Source organism: Ahaetulla prasina, chromosome 7 (assembly GCF_028640845.1).
Source record: "Ahaetulla prasina isolate Xishuangbanna chromosome 7, ASM2864084v1, whole genome shotgun sequence".
Lineage (NCBI taxonomy): Eukaryota > Metazoa > Chordata > Lepidosauria > Squamata > Colubridae > Ahaetulla > Ahaetulla prasina.
Window position 1 is genome coordinate 1539957 of NC_080545.1, and position 15975 is coordinate 1555931.

The window sequence follows — 15975 nt, forward strand, 5'->3', positions numbered from 1 at the left end:
ACAGAACCGGTAGTATCAATTTTTTTCATTGCAGCCCTGCATTCGCCCTTCTTGCAGCTCAGGCATCCTTGGGCCCAGCGGCAGCTTTAACAAGGCTATCAATTTCAGTGGCAACCGGTGCTTTTCTCGTTTATGCCGGCCCCGCTAACCACGCCGGCCGTTTATGATTCCATCCACTTCAATGGGCCGCACGAGAAGCCGGCGTTCGGCTTCACCTTTAAAAGGCCCAGGGGTGGAGTGAAGCGGTTGAGAAACGTGGCCTTTTCATTTCCTTTGTAATTAGAATTTGATTGCTTGTATAAATTAGCCTGCAATGGTGGCTGCTTTGTGTGCAACCTATTTCCCAACGCGAATAACTTTAAATTAAAAGACTCTTATCAACCCCAAGGCATCGGTGCTTAAAATTTCAGAGGGGGAAACTTGGGAATCAGGAATCAAACAGGACGAATTTCTTTCTCAAAACACCGTTGAATAATGATTATTCTCGCCCCTCCTTTAACCATATTGCTTCCCCCCCCAACTTGCCACGATAACAGCAAACAAAAAAAAACCCAAACCCCAAATTTTGAGGAAATCAACTTGAATGCAGGGTTCGATACAGAATAAATTCTCCCAAATGTAACGTATTTATATAAAATACATGACGTGGCGTTGCAATTTACGTACATGTACATATATGCCCAGTACAAGCAATGCCTTAAAATATGGGTCAGCAAATGTTAGGGATTCAAGAAGCCCAGCCCACTTCAGTGTCATGTCCAAGATGGCGCCGCCCTGCTGATCGGGGACGCGGCGACGGGCCTTTCCAGGCTCTTTTTGGGTCTGGGGGGGGGCCTTAATACCATCATAGGCCCCCGCCCTGATGGAGGAAGATCCAGCCACCCGTAAATAGGGTGGCTGGGCGCTGTGCGACTCCGCGGGGCGTTGGGAGAAGCCCCGGAGTCACGGCGGAGTCACGGCGCCTCAGAGGGAATCCTGGCGGCCTAGCGGCCTGCCGAGCCGCCGCCAGCCTTTTTCGGCGGTTTGGCGGCGGCGGCGGCGGCGGCGGCGGGGGGGGGGTAGGGGGGCGTTGGCAGCGCCCCCTGGACCCCTGCCTGGAAGACTTGGCCAGTGGAAGTTGAGGTTTGGAGTTTGGGCGTCTCCGGTGGCGATGGGAATGAAGATCTGGAGGGCCGCCCGGGCTCCATCGGCCCTTCGAACCTGCGGTGGCGAGGGCGGCGGCCTGGCCCTTCCCTCTCCGTCGGGCGTTGTCACTGGTGAGCCCTGGGTCTGCTGGCGGATTTGGCGACGGGTGTCCCCCTCTCATCTAGGGGAGCTCCAGTGGCCTGCTCGCGGTGGCGATGGGGGCGTTTCCAGTGGCGATGGCCTGGCGGAGGCGGTGGGCGGCGGCGGCCTGCCCCGGTGCTTTGAAGTGGCGGATGGCCCGATAGGCCCAGGGTGGCTGTGACCTTGCCCTAGTGGCGCGGATATGTGACAGCGCCGGAGGAAGACCCGCGGGTCCAGCGGACACCCCTCCACTATTTACCATCTTTATAACATCCCTACCATCGTGCCTCTCCCCTTTCTTCCTTAGCCCACCCCAGGTCGTTTGTATGGGGTGGTGAACTGACTGAGTCAGCGGTTTTGTCATCTACCGCACATGGATTATCTCGAACTATTTCCCATCAGGACAGACTGGTCATGGTCATTTTATCATCTGTTATGACTTTTGCTGCCAACTTGACCAGCCCAGGATGGGCCTTGCCCGGACCGTCTCAGTGATGCGAACATTTACTGCGGCTGACCTTCTTGCCCTGCGAGATGCCCCTCTCTCGCGGGTCTGGCCCTCCAGATTATCGAGGGCCACCTTGAGGACGGGCTTTGGAGTCCCGAGAGGTGGCATGAAAAATAGGAGGCTTAGGGTTTTTAATTGGCTGTTTTAATAGATTTTTAAGGGAGTTTTAAAGGGATTTTAAGGGGAAGGAAACCGACGGGCTTGGGTTGGGGGTGGGAGGAAGGGTGGGTGTTGGGGTAACCCGTCGGGGAGTCCAGTTCCTGCACATGCTCGTGGCGGGGGGTTGGTGGGTCCGAGGGTCATGGGGGGAGTCGGTGTTCCATTGGTGGAGGGTGGTGCTATTTCCACGGTAAGGGGGAGGGGCAGATATGGCGGAAGTGGGGGCTCATATCGTGTTAGGGGGGTGCGCGCTCGATGCTTACAGGCGATCGCGCGCCCCGAGCCCTCAAACTTCTCCCGTTCCCCGGATGGTCAGGATCCTCAGGGCCCTGGCCTTCGGCTGATGTTATGCAATGCACGGTCCGTGGCCAATAAGGCCCCCCTAATTCACGATCTTATTCAGGGGGGTGCCGCGGACCTTATGGGCGTTACGGAGACCTGGTTGGGCCCAGAAGGGGGCGTGCCCCTTGTTCAGATGTGCCCACCGGGTTTCCGAGCATTTCATCAGCCGAGGGGCCAGGGTAGGGGTGGTGGGGTGGCGGTTGTGATTAGAGAGAGTCTAGAGCCGAGGGAGACCACTGTACCTCAGATTGCCGGGTGCGAATCCCTCTTTGTGAGATGGGGTCATAGATGTCAGATGGGCTTGCTGGTCGCGTACCTGGCTCCTTGCTACGTGACAGCTGCCCTGCCCGAGCTCCTGGAGGTGCTTGCTGGGGTGGCAGTTGAGACCCCCAGACTTTTAGTCGTGGGGGACTTTAACTTGCCATCGTCCGGCTCGTCATCGACGGTAGCTCGGGAGTTCATGGCTTCCATGACGGCCTTGGACCTGACCCAAGTAGTTGATGGCCCTACTCACGTTGGGGTGGCACTCTGGACTTGATTTTTGTCTCTGGTCAGTGGTTGAGAGATCTGGACTTAAAGGAAATAGTCATTGAACCTTTGTCATGGTCAGATCACTCTCTTCTTCGTCTGGACTTTCTGACCGCCATTCACCACCGCAGGGAGACGGAGCCGACACGTTGGTTCCGTCCCAGGCGCCTGATGGACCGGAGGGTTCGGACGGAGCTTGGGCCATTTCCTGAGGGTCTGGCTCACGGCTCGGCTGAGGAACTTGTTGCGGCCTGGGAGCGGGCGCGGCGGGGCCTTAGACCGGTCGTGCCTTTGCGGCCTCTGACCCAGCGCAGGTCCCAACCAGCTCCTTGGTTCTCCGAGGAGCTGAGAGGATGAAGCGCGGAGAAGGCGCCTAGAGAGTTCCTGGAGGTCTAGCCGTTCAGAAGCTGATCGGACACTAGTGAAGTCCTATACTAGGGCTTACCTAGTGGCAATGAGGGAAGCGAGGCGCACGCCTCCTCCCTCATTGCATCGGCAGATAACCGCCCAGCCGCCCTGTTTGGGTGACCCGCTCCCTCCTACATCAGGGGAGCGGGATGACCCGCTGCAGGGACGTGCTGAGAGTTTAACGGTTATCTATACGATAAAATCGTTCAGCTTCGGGATGGTCTGGACCAAGATTGCGGTGATACGGGTGAGACGGCTGAGGCGGTCTTGGTGACATTGTATGGGATGAGTTTGACCCTGTCGCTCCGAGGACATGGACAGGTTGTTGGGGAGGCTGAATGCCACCACATGTTTACTGGACCCGTGCCCCTCCTGGTTGGTGCTGGCCACGCAGGAGGTGACACGAGGCTGGCTCAGGCGATTCTGGCGCTTCTTTGGTGGAGGAGTCTTTCCGGCCGCCTTGAAAGAGGCGGTGGTGAGGCCCTCCTCAAGAAGCCTTCCTGGACCCGGCTGTTTTAGGTAATTATCGTCCGGTCTCCAACCTTCGCCAGCGGCGAAGGTTGTAGAAATATGGTGGCATATCAGTTTCCTTGCACCTGGATGAAACTGTCTATCTAGACCCGTTCAGTCCGGTTTCCGACCCGGTTACAGCACGGAGGCAGCTTTGGTCGCGTTGGTGGATGATCTCTGGAGGGCCAGGGATAGGGGTTGTTCCTCTGCCCTGGTCCTATTAGACCTCTCAGCGGCTTTCGATACCATCGACCATGGTATCCTGCTGCGCCGATTGGAGGGATTGGGAGTGGGAGGCACCGTTTATCGGTGGTTCTCCTCCTATCTCTCCGACCGGTCGCAGTCGGTGTTGACAGGGGGGCAGAGGTCGGCCCCGGGGCGCCTCACTTGTGGGGTGCCGCAGGGGTCGATTCTCTCGCCCCTTCTGTTTAACATCTACATGAAGCCGCTGGGTGAGATCATCAGTGGTTTCGGTGTGAAGTACCAGCTGTATGCGGATGACACCCAGCTGTACTTTTCTACACCGGACCACCCCAACGAAGCTATCGAAGTGCTGTCCCGGTGTCTGGAGGCCGTACGGGTCTGGATGGGGAGAAACAGGCTCAAGCTCAATCCCTCCAAGACAGAGTGGCTGTGGATGCCGGCATCCCGGTACAGTCAGCTAAATCCGCGGCTGACCATCGGTGGCGAGTCACTGGCCCCGATGGAGAGGGTGCGCAACTTAGGCGTCCTCCTGGATGAACGGCTGTCTCTAGAAGATCATTTGACGGCCGTCTCCAGGAGAGCGTTCTACCAGGTTCGCCTGGTGCGCCAGTTGCGCCCCTTTCTGGACCGGGAGGCCCTATGCACGGTCACTCACGCCCTCGTGACGTCTCGCCTGGATTACTGCGCTCTCTACATGGGGCTCCCTTGAAGGGCATCCGGAGGCTACAGTTAGTCAGAATGCGGCTGCGGGTGATAGATGGAGCCCTCGTGGCTCCCGTGATAACACCCATCCTGCGCAGGCTGCACTGGCTACCTGTGGCCTTCGGGTGCGCTTCAAGGTTTTGGTGACCACCTTTAAAGCGCTCCATGGCATAGGGCCGGGTTATCTGGGACCGCCTACTGCGACCAGATACCTCTCACCGACCCGTGCGCTCTCACAGGAGGGACTCCTCAGGGTGCCGTCAGCTAGGCAGTGTCGTCTGGCGGCGCCCAGGAAGGGCCTTCTCTGTGGGGCTCCCGCCTCTGGAACGAGCTCCCCAGGACTCCGTCAACTTCCGGACCTTCGTACCTTCCGTCATGAGCTCAAGACACATTTATTCATCTGTGCAGGACTGGCTTAGATTTTAAATTTTATAGGGGTTTTAAATTGATTTTAATATTTATATTTCTATTTTTAATGATAGGGCATTGGAATAAGTTTTTTAAAGATTATTTTAATTTTGTGTATCGATGTTTTATATGCCTGTGAACCGCCCTGAGTCCTTTGGGAGATAGGGCGGTATATAAATTTAAATAATAAATAAATAAATAAATAAATAAATCCTCCCAAAGTTGGATGTGACCTAATTTACGGACAGTACACATAAATTCCGGGCCAATGGACAGTTGTGCGCTGATGGGGTCTGGGGGGTCTTTGCAGAGGGGTCCAAAGGCTCAGAAGGGGAGCCGTGATTGCACAGTTGAAGCTCTGCCCCTTTTAATATGGATTCCCATGGTATGCTTGTGGCAGACCTCTTGGCTTTTTCTTGAGCCCCCTTCGTCCTTGGAAGCCCCATCTAATTTTATTCAAAAAGGGAGGGGGTGTAAATTGACACGGATAACTCTGAGCGTCTCTCTCATTTTAATAGATGGGGGAGGAGGCTTCAAATCGACTAGGAAGAATCTGAGTGGGGTTGCTGATCGCTTTTCCTTTCCTTCCCAAAAGGATCCCAAACACAGATTTCTAGCTTGAAGAAATTATCAAGGAACCATAGCAATAGCAATAGCACTATAACACTTATATCACAGTGCTTTTACAGCCCTCTCTAAGCGGTTTACAGAGTCGGCCTCTTGCCCCCAACAATCTGGGTCCTCATTTTACCCACTTCAGAAGGAGGGAAGGCTGAGTCAACCTTGAGCCAGTCAGAATCAAACTGCTGGCAGTGGGCAGAGTAAGCTTGCAGTACTGCATTCTAATCCTGGGAAGGGAGGGAGGGAGGAAGGAAGGAAGGACAATAGCAATAGTGCTTAGACTTGTATACCGCTTCACGGTGCTTTCCAGCCCTCTCTAAGCGGTTTACAGAGTCAGCCTCTTGCTCCCAACAATCTGGGTCTGAGGATGGAAGGCTGAGTCAACCTTGAGCCTGGTGAGATTAGAACTGCTAAATTGCAGGCAGCCGGCAGGCAGCAGAAGTAGCCTGCAGTACCGCACTCTAACCACTGCACCACCTCGGCTCCATAGTCCATAGAGTAGACTTTGAGGCTGATTAGAAAGAAATCCTTCGGCACCCGTGAGCATCATTCTGCTCCGTTAAAGCTTCTTGCCTTTTCCACCGAGTTTCTGCATCGATGCTGCTTCAAAGGGGCCTGATCCTTAAGGGTTGGTTTCCTTAAGGGATCCTTTTTATTTCATTCTTACGAAAGTGTGCCCAAATTCTGTGGAGTCATGGGATCCAATGGATTAACATTTAGTTTGATTAATGTCTGCAGGGTTGTTGTTTTCTGCTTTCAAATCCTCTGTTGATGAAAGGAGAGATGCTGCAGTGTTGAAAGTCACCAAGGGGAGAATTCAAGATGCGATGATGTGTCCACCATCTATGCTTAAGCCATGGCAGTGGGAATCAAACGATTCCTGGTTTTTATATATGACCTTCCATGCATATACGCTCACCTTGACCACACGACCCTGGTTCTCCCCTTCCAGTTGTGATACTGTTGTCCTACTTGCTTTCCTTTATGCTTGGAGGGCCTATTTCTAAAGCCGGAAGCTAACCCCATGTTGATCTCCACACCTCAAAGCGGACCTTGCTTTGCGTACAACATCTGCAGTCTTGTGGGCAGCACAGCGCTTGACCTGCCCAGAGAAATCCAGGCAGGTCAAGGGCTGTGCTTCCCACAAGGATGGGTCAAAAGCCATTGAGGGTGGAGAACCTCAGCAGTGAAATAATGTCCTTTAACCATTGCAGGTTCTAAGGCAACCATGTTGCTCCTTAACTTCAGGTTGTCACTGCAGGTTTCCTTTCGCCTATGACCATAACAGAATCTGTCAATTATGGTCATAAATCATCATGATTGTAAAGCAGGTTATCACACAACCTACCCACCCTACCCAAAACTGGCTGAGCTTTGACTGTACCATCGTGGCCACCGTACTGAGTCATGTGGACACCGTGCCCACAGATATTTAAACGGGAGAAGAAGCTCCAGATTTGGTTTCATCGGGGGAGAGAGGGAGGTGGTCCTAGGTGGAGAAGGTGGGGAGCAGGGGTGAAATCCAGCAGGTTCTGACAGGTTCTGGAGAACCGGTAGCAGAAATTTTGAGTAGTTCAGAGAACCAGCAAAAACCACCTCTGGCTGGCCCCAGAGTGGGGTGGGAATGGGGATTTTGCAATATCCTTCCCCTGGAGTAGGGAGGGAATGGAGATTTTGCAGTATTCTCCCCTGGAATGGGGTGGGAATGGAGATTTCACAGTTTCCTTCCCCTGCCACGCCCACCAAGCCACGCCCACAGAACCGGTAGGGAAAAATTTTAGATTTCACCCCTGGTGGAGAGGATGAGTAGTCTTCCTTTCTAGTGGGAGGATGAAAGGGGTCAACCTTAAATTCAGGGTCACCTTCATCATCCTTGTTCTGACCTAGGCTTTACAAAAGCACGAACCAGACAAAACTCCATTTTATTAAGCTAATGTGAATTCCTCTCAGTCACATCCAGCAAAGTCCTGGCAAACAGTCTTTCCAGGGTGAATTTACAACCACAGCCCTTGTCAGGCTTGGAGAACTGCCAGGTCGGTATCTTCAAAACTTGGCAAGGAGTCTTGGAGAGTCACGAACCAATTAAGTGAACTAATTGTCTCTTGCAAACGCCACTCTCCTTTTGCTCCTCTTTATTACCTATGGGAGGGGCCATTCACCATCCACCTGTGCCTTTACTCCCGAGTCAGCCCTTGTTCCTTAACTGTTCCCTTCTCCTGGCAGTTCTGCGCATGCGCACATCAGGAACAGGCTCCAGCTGTTCTTCAGCCCCACTTAGCTCCAACTCCAAAAGTAGCTGATAACTGTTGGATGGCCCTGGCCCCCTCTCTGCCTCTGACGCAGAGCACTCATCAGGGTCTTCCCCAGACTCCAGGACTGGCCCATGTTCCTCCCCAGCCTCCTCACTGTCTGCCGCTGCCGGGCCACAACAATCCTGATGCTGTGGACCGAATCCTGTAGACGCTTCCCTTGAAGCAACCTTCTTCGACTCTAATCATCTTCCTAATGCTTAGTGGTGATATCTCTATTTACATAATGGCTGCACTGTGAAATAAAACCAGGTGGCGAGGGTAATGAAGTATCTCCTTTAATGATGAGCCACTACAAATTGCTATCGCACACACAACCAGAGGCAGGGAGTTAATGAGGAGACTAAGAGATGATAGATTGTGACAGGAACAACCTTGGAAAGTCATAGCCTCCCCTGAAACTCCAAATAGCATCCACAGTCAACCGTGCAGTTGGCAACTTGTTCAATTTTCATTCAGGGGTCTTGCGTTGTCGTTGTCATTGTTTGTCAGTATCACATTCCGATGGGAAAGGGCCAAAGATAGTCCATCCAAAATCCTTTCCTTAAGGTGGAACTCAAAACAATACCTCTCCTTAAATTTGTAGGTGTCGTCAAGATAGACACGATGTTGTGATGTTGGCTTTTGCCTTTGGGGGATTGCCAATTTTGGTTGGTGCAAGAGCCCAGACTCTTCCTGTAACTATGGAAACTGAAACTACCAGGAATGAAACTACAGAAAATGATTTTTTTAAAGAATTCCCTGTCAGGATTATCCAGCAGGCCTTTTGAGAGGATTGGAGAGCTGGATTACATTTCTGGAAAGGGTACAGATGAATTTCAGAAAGCATGTCAGCCGCTATGCACTTTCTTGGGAATTTATTTTGTATCCAGTTCTGGGAAAATGAGGTTCTTTGTCTCATGTATATATGCACAAAGAAAGAGAGGGAGGGAGAGAGAGAGAGAGAGACAGAGAGGCGGGGAGAGAAGGAGAGACAGAGACAGAGAGACAGAAAGAGAGAGAAAGAGAGGGAGGGAGAGAGAGAGAGAAAGAGAGACAGAAAGAGAGAGAGAGAGAGAGACACTGAGAGAGGGAGAGAGAAAGATAGAGAGGGAGACACAGAGAGAGAGAGAGAGAGAGAGATGGAGACTATAGCAGAGTTGAAATTCTGCACAGATCAAAGGAGAAGGAACTTTTAGATTTGTTGAGATTTCTGACCAAAAAGGCACAATCTTGGTTACAAAAGAATTCATTTAAAGATAAGCATGTCAATCATTAAATATATCAATGCAAGAAGAAGGGATGGTTCCTTTTCAGCTGTTTAGACCATAAAAAAGAAAACCGTCATTTCAGGGCAGGGGACCTGAAATAATGCTCTTAAATTAGGTTTTGGTTGAACATGGGAAAAGCTGTCCTTTGCTGAGAGCAGTGACTTCCCCTCCTTTAGGCCTACTCAGGGAGAAGCTCCAACAGTTGCAAGGCCTGTTCAAAGATCCTTCAAATTGGATTCCTGCAGGGGAGTTGAAGGCCTCAGTGGCCCTTCCAGCCTGAAGATGCGATGAGTTTATGAGCTCATAATCTAGTCTGACTTCTTCAAAACATGCTGGGCCCCTGGCCTGTTTACTAAAAGTCGTTTCAGTTTCTTTAGATGGACCCATGACTCCCAATATTTGCTTCTTCTCAGATAACCATCATGGTGCCCGCACTAATTATCCTACTTGCTTGCTTCTTATGGGATTAATTTTAATGAACCCGTCATGGCTATTATTAAAGGTTAATTTAGCAAAATCTTTGGCCAAAAAGGTCGAGTTTTTGGACCAGAAGTGATCTTGGGGAGATCGTGGCTAAACAGAATAATTGAGATGAATGAAGACCAGGCGTGGAAGCCAGAAATCAACCAAAATGAAGCTAGAACTGTTTAATATTTGTCTCTAGTTTCATGAATCACACAGGGTTTCCTAAGTCCAGTGGTGCTATTCAGCCATTTCTATCCGGTTTGGGTGAACCAGTAGCGGCAGCTCTGCCCACCCCACTCCAGACGCCATCACATCCCGTTTTTGATGCTCTGTGCGTGCGTGGAAGGGTCTACGCAGGCACGCTCACATTTGCGAACAGGTAGCAAAGGTAAGCAAATCCCACCCCTGCAGTGGTGGGATTCAAATTATTTTACTACCGGTTCTGGGGTATGGCTTGATGAGCATGGCATGGCTTGGTGGGCGTGGCAGGGGAAGGATACTGTAACATCTCCATTCCCACCCCACTCCGGGGAAGCTTACTGCAAAATCCCCATTTCCTCTCGATCAGCTGGGACTTGGGAGGCAGAGAATAGATGTGGGCGGGACCAGTCAGAGGTGGTATTTACTGGTTCTCCAAACTACTCAAAATTTCTGCTATCGGTTCTCCAGAACAGGTCAGAACCTGCTGAAACCCACCTCTGCACCCCTGCCTAAGTCTCATAATCAGTTTTACTTACTGGAGGGGGGGGAGAGAAAAAACCGTTCATATTCAGGAATTGTACATTTGTAATTGTCCTGTGTGCTTCTGGGTTTGAGGAACCAGCTTTAGTAGGAAAGGAAGAGGCAGAAGAACAATGAATTCCAATGTTTAATCATCACAGTGGGTCCCCAGGAGTAAAATAAGATAGGATTTAGGTCCTTCCCCCAACCCTTCCAAGCCTCCCAGCTCCCATATTGATAACATGCTCTCAGTATTCCATGTATTTGATAGTTGATGAAGCACCAATAAAAGCAGCTGAGAAGGTCTGTTTTGAAGGCCAGTTGATGCTGGGAATCCTGAAACAGCAGGTTCCAAGGAAAGAGACCGGTGGTTTTCCGAGACTGCAAAGTCCTGGGGTTGGATGCAAAACTCTTCTAAACTTCAAGTCGCATGTGATATCCTCATATGTTATAACTTTATAGGTTTGGAGGTACCTGGAGTCTTCAGGCGGATCATTTCTCTGATGACCAGGACCTTGGAATACTTAGATTTTTTTAAAAAAAAATTCAGTGGGATAAATTAAAGCCTACCCTAATTATAAATGAGTCTTTTTGATTGATTGAATCACTTTCACGTTCATCAAGATTAAATAGAATAGAATTTTTTATTGGCCAAGGAATTTGTCTTAGTGCATATGCTCTCAGTGTACATAAAAGATTAGTTTGTTGAGTTTTCTTTTTTCATCAGGAACAAAAGCTGTGTGCTGTTTTATTTGTGAATACCAAGAATTGATTCATCTTATATTGACCCAGAAGGTTGTTAACTAGATCAGGGTCTTTTTTCTTCTAACTCACACATATTTTGTTTATCACTCTATCCAAAAGGTACAACAATACAACAATATATGAATGTAATTGGAAAGCCCTATTTCTTTCCTGTTTCCACAGCTCCCTTCCGTTCTTCAAAATCTGCGGACAACCTTGTTAAATTTGATGTTTACGGTGACGGGATCGGGCGATACAACGTCTTCAACTTCCAGCAAGCTGGAGGCCGATATTCCTACCTGAAAGTGGGGCAGTGGGCTGAAACCTTGACCCTGGAGGTCAATGCCATTCACTGGTCCAGAGGCCTGGTCCCCGTGGCCCAGTGCAGTGACCCCTGCGCGCCCAACGAGATGAAGAATATGCAACCCGGAGACGTCTGTTGCTGGATCTGCATTCCCTGTGAGACCTTTGAGTACCTGGCTGACGAATTCACCTGCAGGGACTGTGGCCCAGGACGGTGGCCCAGTCTGGATCTCACCAGCTGTTATGACCTTCCAGAAGATTACATCAAGTGGGAAGATGCGTGGTCCATCGGGCCGGTCACTATCGCGTGCTTGGGCTTCATTTGTACTTTCCTAGTGGTGGGAGTTTTCATCAAGCACAACAACACGCCTTTGGTGAAGGCCTCCAGCCGCGAGTTGTGCTACATCCTTCTTTTCGGAGTCTTCCTCTCCTACAGCATGACCTTTTTCTTCATCGCCAAGCCTTCTCCGGCCATATGCACCTTGCGTCGTTTGGGTCTGGGAACGTCCTTCGCCGTTTGCTACTCGGCCCTCCTGACCAAAACGAACTGCATCGCCAGGATATTTAACGGGGTGAAGAACGGGGCGCAGAGGCCAAAATTCATCAGCCCCCGCTCTCAAGTCCTCATCTGCCTGAGCCTCGTCATGGTGCAGATCGTGTTGGTGTCCGTGTGGCTGATTTTAGAAGCTCCGGGCACTCGCCGATACACCCTTCCGGAGAAGAGGCAGACGGTCATCTTGAAATGCAACGTCAAAGATGCCAGCATGCTCATCTCTTTAACGTACGATGTTATCCTCGTCCTCTTATGCACTGTGTATGCCTTCAAAACAAGGAAGTGCCCGGAGAATTTTAACGAAGCCAAATTTATTGGATTCACCATGTACACAACCTGCATTATCTGGCTGGCATTCCTGCCGATCTTTTATGTGACGTCGAGTGACTACAGGGTAAGGCATCCACCGTCATTTCAGCCAAACCCGAACCCATTGTTAGAAACACCTCCCTCCTTCCTTCCCTCCTTCCTTCATCTCCTTCCTTCCTTCCTTCCTTCCTTCCTTCCTTCCTTCCTTCCTTCCTTCCTCTCAATTTCACTTTCTCATCTATCTTTCTTTCTTTCTTTCTTTTCCTTCCTTCCTTCCTTCCTTCCTTCCTTCCTCTCCTTCCTTCCTCTCAATTTCACTTTCTCATCTTTCTTTCTTTCTTTCTTTCTTTCTTTCTTCCTTCCTTCCTTCCTTCCTTCCTTCCTTCCTTCCTTCCTTCCTTCCTTCCTTTCTTTTTGCGAATGCTTCAAAAATCAGCCTGGGGCTGAATTAATAACTGAAGTGAATATAGTCTATGGCAGAAAGAGATTTTCAGCAATGTTAGGGCAGAGAACACAGACATGTGGAATAGAAATGCCACTTTTCAGCAGAAATTATTAGACGTTGTGTCCTTGAGATGGATAGAGCCAGGAGTTCAGCCAGGGGGGAGAGACTAAACTGAAACATGAGTAGCAAAGTCTTTCCCCCTCTATTTTAGACTTCATTTCATTTCATTTCATTTCGTTCGTTCATTCATTCATTCATTCATTCATTCACTCACTCACTCAGCCACTTATTCATTCATCCATTCTTTCATTAGAGTCATTCATTCATTCACTCACTCAGCCACTTATTCATTCATCCATTCTTTCATTAGAGTCATAACCCACCTTTTCTTCAGGAGCTCAAGCTCATGTCTGCACACTCTCTCTTCCCAAAGTCCTGTGAAGTACATTGGGCCGAGACAAAGACTGATCACAATTCTAAGTCACCCAGTGCAGTTCTATAGCAATAATACTTAGGCTTATATGCCACTTCACAGTGCTTCACAGCCCTCTCTGAGCAGTTTACTGAGTCAGCCTCTTGCCCCCAGCAATCTGGGTCCTCATTTTACCCACCTCAGAGGATGGAAGGCTGAGTCAACCTTGAACTGGTCAGGATCGAACTGCTGGCAGTCAGTTCTGCATTCTGGCCACTGCGTCATCAGGGCTCCCTTCATCTACAGGTGAAGGTAGACTTAACCTGGTTCTGCTGGAAGTGTGTGGATCCATTCCAATTCTTTAACATTGATTCAATGCTACACATCGATCTGTTTAACTGTTTGGTTCATTGTTTTTCAGTTTGGAAAATTAAGTTTTCTGCATACCCCCCCCAAAAAAAGCTTTTTATCACCGAAAATGAATCCCAGATTTAGTTCACTTCATTTAGTTGAAATGATTTGGTGAATTGATGCACTGAATTGATTGACAGGTTTCACTAATCAAAATTTTACTGCATCGATTTGATATGAGAAAGCCTTGCAGAACCCCAATATTCACCCGTTGACCCAAACACACAAAGTCAAGAATGCACGTCATTCATCCTCACTCTGAGTTCCATTCATACCAATAAGAAGATGCCTCCATCCATCAAGACCCTGGTTTCTCTGAAATTCCTTGGTCCTCTAGGTAGATCCCATCCATATCAGTCTGCCATAAACTGAAAGAAGAAGGGCCAACAAGAAAATAGAAGGCCATAACTCAACTCTGTGTCAGACTTCAGAAGTGAGAGCATGACTGCTGCATTGCTCTAGATCTATTGATGCAATTTGGGGCTGGTCATGGGCAACCAGGACATCCAACCATGATTTAGGTAGACACCGAAGACTAGCAATGGTTACAGCTTTATTGGACAGCAGCTGTCAGATTGACAATCCCCTTTGGTTTTTAGCTGAACCTCTGGATATTAAGTTCCCAAAGAAGAGACAGGTAGGACTATCAAATCCTCACCTGGAATGAGACAACTCGCCACGGCCAACTTGCCACGGTCAACTCATTGTGGCCAATTCACCATGGCCAACTCCTTGTGGCCAATTCACTGTGAGGCAATTCAACCATTTCATTTAATTATTTAAAATATTTTTAAAAAATATTCTATTTTTCGTCATTCACATTTCATTTTGTCCTTCCTTTTGCATCCTTTCTTTAATGGTTCTATTCCACCAATTTCTTCGATCTTAGTGTAACTTTTGCCCTGCAGCGAGTTGTCCTGTTGGTGAATTGGCCACGGCTAGTTGACCTCTCCCACCTCATAGGTCGCCGTTGAGAGGAGTTGTCATCTAAAGACACGTAGGAGGCTACCTTGGATGCAGAGTGTCCGTCTTTCATTCTTGTGTCGGCAACATCTGGAAGGAGCATTCATGCCCCTCCCTTGCTGATGTCTCTAATTTCGCAACAATTTTTTCCGTGCATTGTTCTGTTTCCCCTCCGCGTAGGTGCAGACCACAACCATGTGCATCTCCGTCAGCCTGAGTGGCTTCGTGGTCCTGGGCTGCTTGTTTGCCCCCAAAGTGCATATTGTTCTCTTCCAACCGCAGAAGAACGTGGTCACTCACAGGCTGCACCTCAACAGGTTCAGTGTCAGTGGGACAGGAACCAGCTATTCCCAAGGTAATTCAATAGAGTTGCTCCAGCCTTTTCTTCCTTTGACAAGAAAAACGCTGTTCTCTTCACTGGAGAACTGATCACTTCTCTCTCTGGCCGTCCCAGAACGTCGTATAAGACAGCGAAATATCACAAATACTTATTTAGCTGTATCTCAACTTTACTGTTTTTTACAAATAACTCAAGACAGTGAAGATATCCCCCTTCCCCCTTCTATTTTCCCATCTAACATCCTGTCAGGTGAGTTTAACATAGAGTAACAGAGTTGGAAAGGACCTTGGAGGCCTTCTAGTCCAACCGTCTGTTCAAGCAGGAGGCCCTCTACCCTTCCAGATAAATGGATGGTCAGTCTCTTCTTAAAAGCCTCCAGTGATGGAACGTCCACAACTTCTGAAGTTGGTCTGAGAGTGAGCAACTGGCCCAAAGTCACCCAGCCAGCTTTCATGCCTAAGGCGGGACTAGAACTCCCAGTCTCCTGGTGATTGGTCCAAATCACCTAGTCGGCTTCCATGCCTAAGGTGGGACTAGAACTCCCAGTCTCCTGGTGATTGGTGCAAGTCACCTAGTCAGCTTCCATGCCTAAGGCGGGACTAGAACTCCCAGTCTCCTGGTGATTGGCCCAAAGTCACCCAGCCAATTTCTATGCCTAAGGCGAGACTGGAACTCCCAGTCTACACTGGGTTTCTATTCTTAGTATTGTTTCAGCACTGACACCTGGATTTCCAAGGGGTAGGACGTGAAGTCAACCAAATCAGAATCGCATTGTTGACCACATGATCAAAGCCCCGCCCTCTTTTTAAATATTTATGCGTGGAGGATCCAGGTGGTTTCAAAACATCCGGCTGCGATCCTGAAAAATGTGAAGCTTGTTGGTGGTCATCTCTTGTAAGTCCTTTTTTTTGTCTTTCCCTTCCAGCCTCAGCAAACGTCTACGTTCCCACAGTCTGCAACGGAAGAGAAGTCGTGGATTCTACCACCTCCTCCTTATAGTCCTTCAGCCGGCTTTTGTATTCTTAGATGGTTAGAGAGAAAAGCACATTTCTTGTGCACCCTGGGATTAAAAAGTGAACCTTTTAAAAGGACTAG

At 49.5% G+C, this 15975-nt stretch overlaps 1 protein-coding gene across 1 annotated transcript in view; it reads left to right on the forward strand.

Annotated features, from left to right (window-relative positions):
• Positions 1 to 15879, forward strand: part of GRM3 (glutamate metabotropic receptor 3) — a 36372-nt gene extending 20493 nt beyond the window's left edge. Inside the window, exons 3-5 of the mRNA XM_058190456.1 lie at positions 11328 to 12394; positions 14721 to 14895; positions 15806 to 15879. Of these exons, the coding sequence (XP_058046439.1) occupies positions 11328 to 12394; positions 14721 to 14895; positions 15806 to 15879 (1316 nt within the window). The remainder of the gene's footprint in view (positions 1 to 11327; positions 12395 to 14720; positions 14896 to 15805) is intronic.
• Positions 15880 to 15975: the final 96 nt, after the last annotated feature.